This window comes from Monodelphis domestica, chromosome 2, assembly GCF_027887165.1.
Source record: "Monodelphis domestica isolate mMonDom1 chromosome 2, mMonDom1.pri, whole genome shotgun sequence".
NCBI classification, from domain to species: Eukaryota; Metazoa; Chordata; class Mammalia; order Didelphimorphia; family Didelphidae; genus Monodelphis; species Monodelphis domestica.
The window spans coordinates 276634761-276652379 of record NC_077228.1 but is presented as its reverse complement, the minus strand read 5'-3'; the positions used below and the strand labels follow the sequence as shown (position 1 = coordinate 276652379).

General features: G+C 42.3%; 1 protein-coding gene across 1 annotated transcript; it reads left to right on the top strand.

Annotated features, from left to right (window-relative positions):
• Window positions 1-10479: 10479 nt before the first annotated feature.
• On the top strand, window positions 10480-15781 carry LOC107651427 (endogenous retrovirus group K member 113 Gag polyprotein-like). The gene is made up of 2 exons (XM_016431031.2): window positions 10480-10623; window positions 13942-15781. The coding sequence occupies exon 2, from the start codon at window positions 14417-14419 to the stop codon at window positions 15764-15766; it is 1350 nt and encodes a 449-aa protein (XP_016286517.2). The 5' UTR covers window positions 10480-10623; window positions 13942-14416; the 3' UTR covers window positions 15767-15781.
• The last annotated feature ends 1838 nt before the right edge of the window (window positions 15782-17619 follow it).

Sequence of the window (17619 nt, the reverse complement as noted above, 5' to 3'; positions counted from 1 at the left end):
TCCACTGCATCACTTAGTTTGCACCAAATCCCATCAGCAAGTAGCCTTTTTCAGTCTCCATCTCCTTTAGCACCTTCCCTCTAAGATTACCTTCTACTAGGTAAGTTAGTAAATATTTGCATATTTTTCCCCCATTAGAATGTTAGCTTCTGGGGCAGATAGGTGGCTCAGTGGATAGAGTGCCAAGCCTAGAGATAGGAAATCCTGGGTTCAAATATGATCTCAGACCCTTTGTAGCTGTGTGACCGGGGTAAGTCACCAATTGCTTAGCCATTACTATTCTTCTGCTTTAGAACTCATACTTAGTACCAATTTTAAGACAGAAGGTAGGATTTTTAGAAAAAAAAATTTTTTTTGGGGGGGGAGAACTTGGAAGAAGGGCTGAGGAAGGATAAATAATAATGTTAGTCCTTTAGATGGGGATTCCTTAGGGACTACGACTCCAGAGGGAAGGTAGACACAGAATTCTTAAGAGGCAGAGCTTTGGAGGATTGGTAAATTCCTCTGTGATATCTGTATGGAGTGAGGTAAGAAGGTGGAGCTCAGCAGAATTCTATTCTCCCCCATTTCTAATCCTGTCTGCTGGAGTACTGACCCAAGGAGTACGTTCCCTGTGTTTTAATTTCAGGGGAGAGAGCATCAATAGAACCCGGGAGGAAAAGGGAAGCCATCTCTCCAATGTGATGCATGTGTCACCAACCCAAAAGAGCAGGAGAGTCCCTGAGTGCTGCGGTGTGGAAAGGGATAGTCAACTATTAATAGAAAACAGCTGCATTTTACTCTGTAAGATTAAGACTCAATCATTTCCCATTTAAAGGCTCAGAGCCTTATAAGCTCCCTTTTGGATTGGCCACAGTTCTCTAGAGGACAGCTTTGTGACAGGAGGCAGAAATTCTAAAATCCTCTTCAGGGACAGCCAGGAAAGGGTGGAAGATTTTCAGCCTCCAGACGGCAGGAGGAGCAAGGGAGCTTTTCTTCCTAGATTACAGACCACACAAAAAACAGGTTGCTGGCAGGAGCTAGGAGGGAGAGGGTAAAGTGGCATGAATAGAAGTAAAGCACGGGAATTGAGACTGGAGGTGGAGGGGAAGAAGAGGAGATCAAAGTCCTGGGATCAGCTCTGACTGTCTCCAGAATTGGAAATGAACAGATTTTTTATTTCCTCTGTAAAAATGCAGAATAGAGATTTGTCTACAATACCCCACCCCCACCCCCTTGATGTTGTTAGATCATTTCAGTTATATTTGAGACCCTATTTGGGGTTTTCTTGGCAAAGTTGCTGGAGTGGTTTGTCTTTTCCTTCTCCAGCTCATTTTACAGGTGAGGAAACGGAGGCAAACAGGGTGGAGTGATTTGCTCAGGGTCACCCAGCTAATAAGCATCTGAGGTCTGATGGAATTCAAGAAGATGAATCTTCCCAACTCCAAGCTTGGCACTCTTTACACTTATCTCCCCTAATGGCTCTCTTTTATCTCCCCTCAACTCTTCCTTCTCGCTAAAGAGTTGGCTGGAGAAGGAAGAGTTCCGTCCATCAGGTGATGATCTCCCAGAATAATTTGCATTTGAACCTAACAAAACTTTAACAAGGGAAGATTTCTGGAAGCAGTCACAGATTGAGTGAAACAGCTGCTAAGCCTTCTAGTCACCCCCTTCATCCTTCCTGCTTTTCAAGACAGCTCAAAGCTCTTTCCTCTGGGGAGCCTCCTCTGGCTTACCAGAATTTAGCCACAAATCCAACTAATACTATCCCATATTTGTACAGCACTTCTTCTTTCTCAAAGCCCTTTCATATCCATTGTATCCTTTAGCTCTCCCAACAGTCTGGTGAGGTAGACAAGACAGGAATTGTACATTCCAATTTTACAGATAGGGAAACTGAAGTTTATAAAGGTGAAACGACTTAACCAAGGTAAAACAGCTAGCTAGTGGTGAAGCCAGGACTGGAGCCTAGGCTAAATGTCATTGTAGTTGTCAAGGTGGAATCTAGAAGTCCCCAAACTTGTAGCTTAGAAAGATTTGGTGATCCCCCAGTTTTATTTAGCTCGGAGGTGAAAGCCTCAGGTTTCAGCCAGTTCCTGTGAGAATCCACAATCCACTTCAGATGGGGGCTAAGCCCAAGCCAAAGTCAAGTGACTCTTCTAGTCTCTGGAAGCCTCTCCCAGTATATCACACCCTCCTTCCCGAGGATGGAGATCTGATCGAACTCGGGACCTTCAGCTTTCGAGACTGACACACCGCCTATGGTGCCCGTCACTTCAGAAGTTTATACTATACCATAGTCAACTGTACTTTTGGAACCCCCAAGTTTGTCCCTATCTTTGGACCTTATCTAAAAATGAACAATAAACCTTAAAGTACTCAATGATCCCAGTTTAGGTAGGCTTAGTAGATAATCAAATCTTAGAATTTTTTCTCACGGTATCAGAGACCTCTTCTCTGGTAACCTAGCCCCCGGCTGGAATCCTCCATTTGTATCCTTTGTAGATCAGCCTCTCCCTAATAATCCAGCCTTGGACTCCTCATTTCCTTGTGGCCATTGTAAAGCTAATTAGTCATTCCCTGTCCTTTATTCTCCAAAAGGTATATAAGACCCCTATGTTCTATTACTCTATGGAAAATCATCTTTGGCATTTTCCTTGTCGGTGCATCCTCCCAGAGACACTGTTCCCAGAGTCGCAGAGCTTTGGCTCCATGTGGTATTAAGCACTGACTCTGTGGCAGCCAGATCTTGATCGCTGTCTCTTGTCCTGATTAAAAACTTGTTCTTTCTGACCACTTTAGTGGTTCTGTGTTTTTCAAGGTTGACACCATCTTCCAGATAAATTCCACCCTGGCTACTAGCTTAGCCTCTACCTCAGGGAAGTTGGCTCTAGTTTTTTTTAATCCCTTACCTTCCATCTTAGAATCAATACCAAATATTGGTTCCAAGGCCGAAGAGTCCTGTCAACCTTGAAAAACACAGAACCCCTAAAGTAGTTAGAAAGAACAAGTCTCTAAGCAGGACATGGAAGATGTCTAATCGTCCACTACAGAGTCAAGTGCTAGATACCACACAGACACAAAGCTCTGGGACTGGGAAAAAGCCCCTCCAAAGGAGATTTTCCAATGAGCTGAGGAATTTGGGGTCTTCTGTGCATTTTGGGGAATAAAGGACAGGAAGGTTCAATTGGTTGGCTTTAAAAAAGGACACAAGGAAGGAGGTGTCCAACTAGGGGCTCTACTTACTGGGAAAGGAGGATGCTTTATAATGGATATAAGGAAAGGATGATTCCAGCCTAGGGCTGGACTACCAGGGAGAGGCCTCTGATACTATGGGGAAAACTTCTAAGACAAAAGGGTACTTAAGATTTAATTATATCTACTAATTCTATTTAAGCTGAGATCATTGGGTACTTTAAGGTTTATTGTTCATTCTAAGGCAAGGTCCCTCTGGGGCTTCCCTTAAGGCAAGTTTCCAAGGGAGGGCAAACTTGGAGATTCTGTAAAACCAAGTTGATAGTCCTAAGAGGCAGGCTATGGGGTTTAAATGACTTGCTCTAGTGTCTGAATCCAAATTTGAATCCAGGACTTCCTGGCTCTAGGCCTGGCTCTGATTCCACGGAGCCATCTAGGTGCCCCCCAGTGAAGATGACTGTTGGATACAGTGTATATGTGGCACACAGAACCCTCTCTTATGAGACACTTTATAGATCAATATTCACCATAGCTCCTGAGCCCCTACTGATCTATTCGCTTTTATCAACATAATCAGAAAAGATAATCGAGTTTTAAGCTGTTAACTTGGAAATAACACAGAACTATCAAATAGTCAGAAAAACCAAATCTTTAATCAGGATAGGGATAAGTCCAGTATTTTATTCTTTATTCAGTCTGGCGCCAGGGGGATGTTTTCCCTGGGAGTGCCACCAAGCTAGATGACGATTCCGAGGAGCCATTAAAGTTGGGGAGTTTAAATACTTTTCTAGGTGAAACCGGGGCCTGAGGATGAGAGGGACAGTTGATTGACTTTACAATGGTAATAAAGGAAAATGAGGAGTTCCCTAGAGGAATAACAGTGAGAGGCTGATGCTTTACAGTGGACACAAGATGGGCCACCTGGGTAAAGGACTTTGGCTAGAGGAGAGACCTTTCAACAAAAGAGATACTGAACATCTTACAGTCTATTGTTAGTCTAAGACCGGTGAAGAAGGACCTTCCCTCAGGGAGGAACTCTAGTGTGACAAGGTCAAAACCTGGGGTTTCTACCTCCAAGCTAAGTAAACTGGGGACTTCTAGATTTCCACGTTGACAAAGCAAAGACATTTTATCAAATGGTAGAATAAATTAAATGAAAATATAACATTTCCTCCCATGCCTTAAATATTCAATCTTCCAGGTTCCATCCTACCACTAGGGACACTGTCTCTCTGTCTCTCTCTCCCCCTCTGTCTCTCTCTCTTTCCCCCCCTCCCCCCCCATGTCTCTGTCTCTTTTTCTGTCTCTCGTCTAAAACACGTGGGGCCTGGGCACAATTCTTGTCATGGCACTGATCTCCCATGCTTTCTGCTGGATAGTGTGTCTTCACTCTCTCTGGAGGAAGCCAGAGGAATCTCTTCGAGATGCTTCTGATGGTCTATAGCTGCATACTTGATGGGCTACCCTCTGCTACCATCTACTGGTTTTTAGTCCCTTTGGGCCATTTGCTGCTCTCTGCTAACATCTGCTGGAACTTATTAGTTTGTGAACCTTTCCCTTACTAGGGAAGACTGAGGTGCTTTTGGTCCAGATAGCCTAAGGAATGCAACAATGCTCTGCTTTAAAAAAAAAAAGACCATGTTTACCCATACTTTTCATAAAATAATCTCGTCAAATAAATTTAATTTGTATTTTATTCAAATAAAATTTAAAATCAAGTACAAGTTTAAGACAATGCCTAAATAATTCTTAAACCTAAAAATGAGTATGTTTTAAAAAAAACCCTTACTTTCCACCTTAGAATCACTACTGTGTATTGGTTCCAGGGCTGAAGAGCAGTAAGAGCTAGGTAATGAGGGTCAAGTGACTTGCCCAGGGTCACATGACCTCCTGTCTCTAGGCCTGGCTCTTAATCCACTGAGCTACCCAGCTGCCCCCTAAAATGAGCATTTTTAAAAGAAAACAGCTGATATCTTACCAAAATGAATGATACTGAAAAAAATATAACAGCTTTTGATATTTTAAACTTGTATACAAACAAGTAGGCAATGTGGAGTATTGGTTAGAACATTGAACTTGGATTTAGGAAATAGAATCATTACAGTTGTGTCCAACTCTTCAAGACTCCATTTGAGGCTTTCTTTTCTTTACTTTTTAAAAAATACTTATTTTCTGTCTTAGGATCCAAATGGTGTATAGATTCCAAAGTAGAAGAGTGGAATGGGTTAGGCCAGTGATGGCAAACCTTTTATCTCACATGTGAGTCCCACCCCCTTACCCCAGAAGCACTCCAATTGGGCTGTTGGGTAGAGGGGCAGGTCCATGTGAGAAATATCTTCAGGCTTGATGGAGAGGCAGGGGAGAGGAGCCCCCTCCAGCGTGTGTGCCACAGGTTTGCCAACACTAGGGTTAAGTGACTTGCCCTAGATCAGTGATGATGAAGTTTTTAGAGAAGTGCTGGGTCCCTCCCCCACTCCATCCCCCAGACCATGTGCCATGCTCCTCCCCTCCACTGAGTGCTGGGTGCACCCTGCCCTCCACCTTTACCCCACACAGGGGAGGGAGAAAGCTCTCCCATTGGGTTGTTGGAAGGGTGGGGAGAAGTGAGAAATGTTCTCAGTGAGTTTAGAGAGAGGGAAGGGAATGGCCTGAGAGCTCCCCTCCCCTCCAGCTCTGTTGCCTGTGAGCTGCTCACTTCACCCCTCTGTGTGATCTCATTGGCTACTGGGCAGAGGTGCAGGGAATGTGAAAAAATATCATGTACAATGGAGAGGGGGAGGGGAGCAGCTCCACCCTAGTCCCTCTGCCTTTCTAGTAATGAATTCTGGGGGGAGGGGGAGGGCCACATGCCCACAGAGAGCCCTCTGCATGCCATCTGTGCCATAGGTTCACCATCACTGCTCCAGGAAATGCCTGAGGCCAGATTTGAACCCAGGATTTCCCATCTGTAGACCTGGCTCTCAATCCACTGAGCTACCCAGCTGTGCTCCCCCCTCACCCAGCCAAGTTTGAGGTTTTCTTGGCAAAGATAATGGTATACTTTGTCATTTTCTTCTCTGGCTCATTTGACAGATGAAGAAACTGAGGCAAACAGAGTTAAGTAACTTGCCCAGGGTCACACAGCTAGTAAGGGTCTAAGGCCAGATTAGAAATCAGGAAGATGAGTCTTCCTGACTAGAGCCCCCTGACTCTAGCCACTGTACCACCTAGGTGCATTTTAGGACTTGGGAAGAGCTAGATTAATAATCCACCTCTGACACTTTCTAGCTTCCTGAATAACCCTGGGAAAGTCACTTTAGCTCCCAATTCCTCAGTTTCCTTATCTATAAAACAAAGGAGTTGTATTCAAGATCCCATCATATTCTAAATCTATAATCTTGTAGATTTCCAGTTTATAGATTTCACATTCAAAAGCCACCCATGCATGACTTATCAGTCACCAATGAACAATAATTGGGGTGAAAAGGGAATGGCAGGAGTCACTTCCTCTGCGTATGCTGTCCCTTGACCTCTGTCAGTCACCTAGCACAGCCCTTTACTGTCCAAGTTGAACTCCTTTGCAATGGTATATTAAATAATCAGGTGCAGCTAGGTATCAAAGTGGACAGAGCACCAAGCCTAGAGTCGGGAACACTCCTCTTCCTGAGTTCAAATGTGACCTCAGAAATTCACTAGCTGAGTGACTCTGGGTAAGTCACTTCATCCTGTTTGCCTCAGTTTCCTCAAATGTCAAATGTCAAATAAGCAGGAGAAGGAGTTGGCAAACCATTCCAGTGTCTTTGCCAAGAAAATCCCGAATGGGATCACAAAGAATGGGTCAACAGCAACGTTAAATAATCACCAAACTGCATTTGTTGGAGTAAATTTGCCTAGTCTCTCTTTTGTTGACTGTTTGAACTCTGTTTTCATTGAAAGGAGAATGTATTTGTGTGAGAGTTGTAGGAGAGAATAATCAATGACTGTGGCCATGGGCTCTGAGCTCTGAGTCCCCCAAGAGTTTTACCTAAGGCCATGAAAACCAGACTGAGCTATGTAGCCAGCGGAAGCCAGCTGAATCCCTCAAGTCAGGATTAAGACTGTTCTTCTGACTGATCCTTTCCTTAGGCCCCATCAATTATCTGATTTAAGAAAGATTATTATAACTCTTGTCAGCTTCCTGATTCTTACTCTGCAGTGGGACAGCTGGGTGGAATTTTGGATAGAAAAAAGGTACGTGAAGTCAGGAACACTTGAATTCAAACCCCTGGGTAAGTCACTTAATCGCTTTGTGCCTCAGTTTCCTCAATTGTAAAATCGATCTCAGTAGTAGTATACTAGTATACTTTCTCAAATAATAGTAATTATCTCAAAGAGTTAAGAAGATCAAATGTGTAAGTAAAAAAACCTTTTTGTTATTCCCTCAAGCCACTTTGGGAACACCACCCCAAAACCCACTAAGGATCTCAATTTCTTTCCCATCTTCCCCCAGTAAAGGTGACTATAAATCTGGGGACAAGAATTGAAGAACTGAATGAAGCAGGGATCTTGAACTGGTCCCTAGAACCTTTGTTTCTATTCTGGCCTTTATTATATGTATCTGCCAGCAACAAAATTCCTGATTTTTGTTTAACATTCTGGTCAGCACAAAAGTTGAGGTCTTGCTACATGTATTTATTTTATATGATATTAGAGAGTCTGAGTGATGGTTTTCACTAGTATAACTTATATCGGATTACTTAATACCTTGGGGATGGAGGAAGGAAGGAGAGAATCTGTATCATAAAGTCACAGAAAACAATTGTCAAAAATTATTTCTACATGTAATTGAAATTGTTTTGCATAAACAAAAAGTTATGGAGAAAATGTTAATAATGCAGATTAAACTTAAAATATGTCAATCTTGATAAACTGTGGACACTGGTCAGTGAGCACATCAGGATTAACATTGCCAAAAACTATGATGGTTTGTCCCCATCATTCACATTGTGTGCTGGGGTTACTACAGAGTCTTAGCAAAGGAGAAACTCCCCAAGTAGCCAGTCATCATGAAGGCAAAATTCTTCAGCAGAAGAGCAGAGGAAAATTGTGAGTATTGGTGGAGCCTGTTTCCTTGGGGCATTAAAAATCCAAAATTATCCAATAATATAAATGTCTTTACTAAACAGAAAGAGAGAGAGAGAGAGAAAGACAGACAGACAGACAGAGAGAGAGAAGACCACCTGGAGAGACAGTTGTTTAACTTTTTACCAGTGTACTTGGAGATATAACCCACATAAAGAAAAGCATTTTGAAGTTTTCAATAATTTTTAAGAGTGCATAGGGGTTTCCTAAACCAGGTAATGGAAAAACAGAGAAATAAAACTATAGGCCAATTTCCCTAAGGAATATTAATGCAAAAATTTTTAAATAAAATACTAGGAAGGAGATTATAGCTATATGTTACAAAAATCATACATTACAACTGGCAGGATTTATACCAGACTTATTGGCCATGTCAATAACAAAAACAACAAAAATCACGATTATCTCAATGGATAGAAAAAATTTTTTTTGTTTTTTTAGAAAAATTTTTTTTTACAAAATTCCCATTCCTATTAAAAATACTTGAAAGCATAGGAATAAATGGAGTCTTCCTTAAAATGTTAAGTATTATCTATTTAAGACAAAGAATAAGCATTATTTATAATGGGAATAAACTAGAACCCTTCCTGGTCAGATAAGGGGTGAAGGAAAGATGTCTGTTATCACCACTATTACTCAATATTACATTAAAAATGCTAGCTATAGCAATAAGAAGAAAAAATCAATTGAAGGAATAAGAATAGACAGTGAGGAAAGAAAAAGAGCCTACTTTGCAGGTATGATGGTATGCTTAAAGAACCCTAGAGAATCAACTAAAAACTAGTTGAAGCAACTCACAACTTTAGCAAAGTTGAAGGATATAAAACAGACTCACTCAAAGCATCAGAATTTCTGTATACTACCCACAAAACACAGTAGGAAGAAATAAAAAGATAAATTCCACTTAAAATAACTGCAGGCCATATAACAGATTTGGGAGTCTACCGGACAAAACAAACACAGAAACTATGAGTGCACAGCTGCAAAATATTTTTCACACAGACAGATTTAAACATTTGGAGATATATTAATTGCTGATGGCTAGACTGAACCAATATAGTAAAAATGATAATTTTACCTAAATTAATTTACTTGTAAGATGCCAGTCAAACTATCAAATAATTATTTCATAGATCTGGAAAAAATGACAACAAGATTCATCTGGCAGAACAAAAGGTCAAGAATATCAAAGGAATCAATGAAAAAAATGTGAAGGAAGGTGGCCTAGCAGAACCAGATTTCAAACTATTTTATAAAGTCCTAATCATCAAATAATCTGGTTCTGGCTAAGAAATAGAAGGGTAACTCAGTGGACTAGATTAGGTGTGCAATATAGAGTGGTAAATGACTGTAGTGATTTATTTTTTGATAAACCAAAGATCCAAAGTGTTTGGGTAAGAACTCACTATTTGATAAAACTTGCTTGGAAAACAAAAGTAGTTTGACAGAAACTAGACATAGAACTACATTATATACCATGGAAAGTTAAAATGGATGCATGATTTAAACAAAGGTGGTATCATAAGCAAATTGGGGGGGAGAATGGAAAAACTTACCTATCAGATCTATAGATAAGACCAAACAAGTGACCAAACAAGAGACAGAAAGGATCAAGGGAAGTAAAATGAATAATTTTCATTACATAAAATTAAAAAGGTTTTGCACAAAAAACCCCTATGCATCTAAAAAGTAGAAGGAAGAAAGGGAAATTTTTTATAAGTTTTTTTTAATAATGCCTTCATTTCTCAAATATATAGGGAACTGAGTCAAATTTATAAAAAAAATAAATTATTCCTCTATACTTTTCAGATTGACCAACATGATAGAAAAGGAAAATGACAAATGTTTGAAAAGATGTGGAAAAACAGAGGCATTAATGCATTGTCAGGGTTGTGAACTATTCCAACAAATCTGGAGAACAAATTAGAACTATGTTCAAAGGGCTGTAAAACTATGTGTATACTTGGACACAGCAATACCACTATTGGGTCTGTACAAAAAATATTTATAGCAGCTCTTTTTTTTGTGGAGGTGAAGATCCAGAAATTGAGTGAATGTCCATCAATCGGGGAATGGCCAAACAAATTGTGGTATTATGATGTCATAGAAAACTATTGTGCTATAAGAAATGACAAACAGAATGTTTTCAGAAAAACCTGTGAATGAAGTGATGCAAAATGAAGTGAGTAGAATCAGGACATTTCACACAGTAACATCAATATTGTAGATCAACTGTGTAAAACCTAGCTAATTCTGATCAATATAATGATTTAAGATAATTCCAAAGGAGCATAATGAAAAATGATATCCACCTCTAGGACAGAATTGATGAAAACTGCAGATTGAAGGGTATTTTTTACTTTCCTTATCTTCATCCCTCCCTCACCTTCCTTCGTTCTTCACCTTCCTTCGTTCTTCACCTTCTTTCTTTCTTTCTTTCTTTCTTTCTTTCTTTCTTTCTTTCTTTCTTTCTTTCTTTCTTTCTTTCTTTCTTTCTTTCTTTCTTTCTTTCTTTCTTTCTTTCTTTCTTTCTTTCTTTCTTTCTTTCTTTCTTTCTTTCTTTCTTTCTTTCTTCCTTCCTTTCTCCTTCCTTCCTTTCTCCTTCCTTCCTTTCTCCTTCCTTCCTTTCTCCTTCCTTCCTTTCTCCTTCCTTCCTTCTTTCCTTCCTTCCTTCCTTCCTTCCTTCCTTCCTTCCTTCCTTCCTTCCTTCCTTCCTTCCTTCCTTCCTTCCTTCCTTCCTTCCTTCCTTCCTTCCTTCCTTCCTTCCTTCCTTCCTTCCTTCCTTCCCTTCTGCCTTCGACTCAATACTAAATATGAGTTTCAAGGCAGGAGAGTGGTAAGATCTAGGCAATTCAGTTGGAGTTAAATGACTTGCTGGTTACACAGCTAGAAAAGACAGAGTCCAAATTTTAACCCAAGACTTCCCATCTCCAGGCTTGGCTCTCTCTATCTACTGAGTCACCTAGCTATCCCTAGATTTTCTTTTAGACTCATTTTGGACAAAAATTTCAAGAAATCACAGTACTGGACTCTCTCATATCACAACTTGAGCAACATCTTTTCCCCAGAAGATTCTTTCCTCTAGTCTAGTAGTTCTCATTTTTTTAAAATCTCAGAATCCTTTAAAATCCTCTTAAAAATGATCGTGCCATATAGTAGGTGCTTAATATATGCTTATTGATCAAGTGATTGACTATCCTAATCCATCCTTTTGATAATAGAAAGAGCCTTGGTTTACCTGGATCACATCTACTGTCATTTACCATATTATAAGTTAATATCAATAAATTTAAAAATATTTATCAATTCATTTAAAATGACAATGATAAACCCATTGTATATCGACATATTTTTTGTAAAAAGTAAGTGAAAAATTAGTGAGCTCATTTTAAAATACATTTTTACAAATGAATATTGAAATTGATTTTTTACCATTGCAAATATTGATATAGTTCTTCCAGGGTAAATCATGAGATTCAAAAAAGTTATTCTGCACTTTGATTATTCAACAGCCCTTGTGTTGGTGATCAAGCACTCACACAAAAGATCTTTTTTTGATGATTATTTGATGCTGTTACTGTTTGAATATAAGAAAGACAACAGGTCCAGACATGTCTGCACATTTGTCCATGTGCAAGGCAGAAGTTCAGTTTTGCAGATGAGAAATTAACTCAGTTTTCAAGTTTAATTCACAGATCATGCACTCTACCTCCCCACTCTATACTTGTGAAAGAATGGTAGTGGCAAAAGCAAATAATGTCTCAGAATGATTATGAATATGGTTTTGATTTCATGGACCCCTGAAAAGAATCTAGGGAACATGTGTAGTTCCCAGACCACATTTGGGGTCCCCTGCTCTGGCCCTATTAATTGTTCCTAATGACCTATATTATTTCCTCAGTGCCTCATCACTGGAAAAGAGGAATCCAATTCCTTCTTCAGCCTCAAAGTGATGATGAGGAGAATTTTCTGTGCAGGCTCTTGAGATCCCTTCTTTTCATTAATTAAGATGCCCTGCTTCTTACCTCAACTAGTCCTTAAGGTCTGTAGCTACTGGATTTTGAGTCCAAGAGAGGATTTTTTTTTAAAACCTTTCCTTCCATTTTAGGATCACTACTGTATATTGGTTCCAAGCAGAAAAGCAGTAAGGGCTAGGCAATGGGGGTAAGTGACTTGCCCAGGGTTACATAGCCAAGAAGTATCTGAGGTCACATTTGAACCCAGGACCTCCCATCTCTAGGACTGGCTCTCAATCCACTGAGTGGCCCAGCTGCCCCCTCAGGAGAGGTTTTCATTTAGGTCCTCTTTTAATGGTCTTCCCTCCATAGAATAATAGAATTCAGAGCTGAAAGAATTTTAGTGATTGTTTAGTTCAGTCTCTGGATTTAATAGACTGGTACCTGCCCTGTAGTTACTGGAATCTTTTATTTCCACTAATGAGCTCAAGTTTCAGGTTCACAAAGATTGAGTTCAGTCTTGGGAGAATCTGACCTCTAGAAGAATTGAGCTTTCCCCCCCTCATTGTTTTTGCCTTACCCCAGAACCCTGGGGAAAATCACTTGAAGCTTATGTTTGATTCATATCTAAGGACTCCCCAAAAGGGATTAATTAGAAGGGGATTAAAAAAAATTGATGGGGCAGCTGGGTAGCTCAGTGAATTGAGAGCTAGCCCTAGAGATGGGAGGTCCTAGGTTCAAATCTGGCCTCAGACACTTCCCAGCTGTGTGACCCTGGGCAAGTCACTTGACCCCCATTGCCTAGCCCTTACCACTCTTCTGCCAAGATGGAAGGTAAGGGTTTAAAAAAAAATGGAAACTTTTAATTTAATTAATTAATTTAGATTATTTTCCATGGTTACAAGATTCATGTTCTTTCCCTACCCTTCTCCTACCCCCTTCCCATAGCCCACAAGCAATTCCACTGGATGTCATTGATTAAGACCTATTTCCATATTATTAGTATTTGCATTAGGGTGATTGATTAGAGTCCCCAGTCATATCCCCATTGACCCATGTGATCAGGCATTTGTTTATCTTCTCTATTTCTGCTTCCACAGTTCTTTCTTTGGATGTGGATAATGTTCAGAATTGTCTTGGATCGTTGCATTGCTGCTAGTAGAAAAGTCCATTACACTGGATTGCCCCATAGTGATTTACTTTTTGTGTAAAATGTTCTCCTGGTTCTGCTCATTTTACTCTGCATCAGTTCATGGAAGTCTTTCCAGTTCACATGGAATTCCACCAGTTTATTATTAGTAGGGGATTTAAATTTTTTTTATTTAATTAGATGATTTAGAATATTTTTCCATGGTTACAAGACTCATATTCTTTCCTGTATAGAACCTGACAACAGGCTAGAAATACTGCAAACATAACATACCTCCCTTCCTCCCTTAAAACAGGATGTCTTCCCTAACTAGTTCCAGGTGTAGGTTGTAAAACCCCCTCTCCCTGACATCAAATGTACTTACATTCCTCCTAGGTTGTAAATCCCCCTCTGACACCAAATGTGCCTGCATTCCTCCTACCCTTTTGTCCTCCTAGCCACAGTATATATATACCATGCTTTTGCTTCAATAAACGACTTCTTTTTGCATACTATGTGAGAGTTGTCCGTACCTTTCTCTCTCTTCCCCGTTCCTTCTCTCTCTCCCCCTTCCCTTCTCAGGGGTCGTAAGGGGCTGGTCCCCAGCAGCTGGCAGCCCAACGTGGGGCCTGAGCGACCACCGGACAACTGAGGAAAAGTTCGGCGCCGAAACCGAGGCTACAGTAACGGGTAGGGATCGGACGATCCTGAGGAAAAGGGTAAGTTGTCCCATTCATATCTCCCTCTCAAACCCCATTGTGTGAATGGTTGAATGTATGTGTGTTTTGATGGCAACGGAATAACAGTCCCCTTATATATACGAGTAATAGGGCGCCCCTTTGGGGAACCTGGCCGGGGCTTATACGGCACGCCTACGCTCAAATATAAGGGACCCCTCTTTGACCAAAGGGGAGAGGCCAATTCGTGGAGAGTTAATCTCGCGGTTCGACTGCCGTTGACCTGTTTCTGAGTGTTGACCTGGGATTACTGCGGTTTCGTCCCTGCGCGAGCACGGCGGCCAGGAAACCAGGGAAGCGAGTCTTGTGTGTGACTGAAAATGGGGAAAACACTATCTAAGGAAGCTCTGTTTATAAAAGAATTAAAAGAAAGAATTAAAGAGCGCAATGTAGAAGTTAAGAAAAGAGATCTGTTGCGCTTCTTCTCCTTTATTGAACAACGCTGCCCGTGGCTCATTCTCCATGGCCCTGGCATTCACCCCCTAACTTGGGATAAGGTTGGCCGAGACCTTAATGATTTTGCACGCTCAGGTCAGCCCATCCCTGAGGATTTCTTTACCTTTTATGGCCTGATTCGGGACATCCTTAAAGAGGCTGATTCCAGCGCACAGGTCTCCCACCTCCTCAGCCTTGCTGAGGACGCTATTGAGGAAAGTAAAAAACAGACTGAAGAAACCCCTGAATTAGACAACATGGATAAAAAATACAAAACCCTGTCTCAAGAAACCCCTGAATTAGACGAACCTATTAACACCCCCTCACACTTACCAGAACCACTGCCTCCCTCCCACAGACCCGCTCTCTATCCTGTCCTTTACGATAGCAATACACCAGAGACCCTCAATCCCGCATACCAGACTGAACTGGATGAGGTGGCAGCCAGATACCACCCTCCAGACTTCCTTAAAAACAAACCCCCTCCCTACAATCCACTTTACCCTTCCTCGATTTTACCAACTCTTCCCAATACAAATGACCTAAAGATAGCCACTGCTCAATTAACTAAGCAAATCACTGATCTCAAACAATTTATAGACTTACAACATGAGATCGGCCACTTAACAAGCCAATTACATGACCTTCAGGTCGCCACCATGAAACCAATCTCACATTCAAAAAAACCTAAAAACAACCCCTCCAAACTACAAAAGCCCCTCCTGGCCCTCCCGGTAGTTACCAGGCGTAGGACCACCACCGGTACCACCCCGGAGGATGTAGACATAGAGGAGATCCCTGACGAACTGTCCCAACCCTACCAAAATTCACCCCCCGTTTCCTCTGAATCTGACAGAGAGGAGGGGGATGAAGAAGCGAATCAAGGGGTCCATACCACCGATACAATCCAGCCCCATGCCCACCCATTTAAAAGACTTAAATTCAAACAGATTAAGGACCTCCATTCAGCAGTAAAAAACTATGGCCTTAATGCTCCCTTTACCCTTTCTATCTTGGAAAGTCTCGGGGGAGATGGGCACTTACTCCCCTCAGAATGGACTAAGGTTACACAATCTGTCTTGTCTAGAGGCCAGTTTTTAACCTGGAAGGCAGAGTTTCAGGAAAGGGTAGAAAATCAAGCAAAATCAAATCTCACAAACCCCCAAACAGCCAATTGGACAGTAGACAAACTCATCGGTCGTGGTCGTTATGCCCCTGACACCGTGCAATTGTGATTGCCTCCTGGCCTCCTCATGCAAACTGCCCACGCAGCCTTAGCCGCATGGCGCGCTGTCCCTGCCTCCGGGGCCATCACCGCCCCGATCTCTAAAATCCTCCAGGGACCAAACGAGCCCTATGCTCAATTTGTAGCCAGACTCTTAGAGACAACAGAAAGGGTCTTGGGACAGGACGGTACCGATAACCCAGTGGTTAGACACCTGGCCATTGAAAACGCCAACCCTGCCTGTAAGGCCGCCCTTAGAGGAAAATCTAGAGAGCTTGATCTGAACGGCATGATCCGCTTATGTAATGATATTGACTCTTATGACCACAGAATTAACAAATCTATCTCCTTAGCTATTGGAGCAGCCATTCAAGCCACCCGACAGAACGCTCCCCGTAATTGCTTTAAGTGCGGCATGCCCGGACATTTTGCTCGTGAATGTCCCTCCAATCAGACTGCTCGTGAATGTCCCTCCAATCAGGCTGCCCCTAGTTTACCTTTCAGCCCCTCGGGGGTGCCTTCGAGACTGCCCCCAAGTGTCTGTCCGAAATGTAGGAAAGGGCGTCACTGGGCCAGCGACTGCCGCTCCAAAACTACCTCAAATGGACAAAATATTCCACCTGTCCAGGGAAACGGGATGCGGGGCTCCCTCGGGAGCCCCTTCCCCTCACCCTTGCTCGAGCCACAACAGGCAGCGCAGGCTTGGACCTCTGTTCCTCCTCCACCAGAATATTAACCCCTGAGGATGGCCCTGAGGTCATTTCCACCGGTGTCACTGGTCCACCACCCCCTGGTATGTTCTTCTTAATCATCGGAAGGGCACTCACTACTCTACAGGGAGTTGTGGTCCACCCCACATTAGTGGACAATGACTATACAGGAGAAATAAAGCTCATTGTTGAGTCTCCCCATGGCCCGGTTACTATCCCTGCTGGCCACCGACTAGCCCAAGCCCTTCCCCTTCCCATGGTGGGTGACTTCCCTACCATTGAACAAACAAGGGGCCCTTCGTCCCCAGGATCGTCAAACATCTATTGGGTACAACAAATCACTGAGTCCCGTCCCACCCTCCAGTTGTCTCTTGACGGGAAAAAATTTATCGGACTACTTGACACCGGGGCTGATTCCACGGTCATTTCCCACAAACACTGGCCTTGTGCCTGGCCCCTTCAGCCCTCTACCACTCATTTGTCCGGCATAGGGCAAGTCAATCACACACTTCAGAGTTCAAAGTTCCTTACTTGGAGAGATGCTGAGGGTAACACCGGCACGACTCGACCCTATATAGTCAAAGGGCTCCCCGTTAACCTCTGGGGCAGAGATATTCTCGCTCAAATGCGACTCCTCATGGTGAGCCCCAGCGACCCTGTCACACAAATGATGCTTAAATCTGGCTTCCTCCCAGGAAAAGGGCTTGGCAAAAATGAACAGGGCAATCCTCAACCTATCTCCCTTACACCCAATAGAGATAAAGCAGGCTTTGGGTCACAAAATTTTTCATAAAGGCCACTGGTCCTCCTGCACCCCAGGCAGATAAGATAACTTGGAAGTCTGATTCCCCTGTCTGGGTCGACCAGTGGCCCCTCACCTCTGAAAAGGTCCAGGCCGCCATCATGCTGGTGCAGGAGCAAATCTCTTTGGGCCACCTCGAGCCCTCCACCTCACCATGGAACACACCTATTTTTGTTATCAAAAAGAAGGCTGGAGGGTGGAGACTACTACAAGATCTACGGGAAGTTAATAAAACCATGATTCCCATGGGCGCCTTACAACCCGGACTCCCATCACCTACAGCTATCCCTAAGGGATTTCACAAAATAGTTATAGATATAAAGGACTGTTTTTTCTCCATTCCCCTTCACC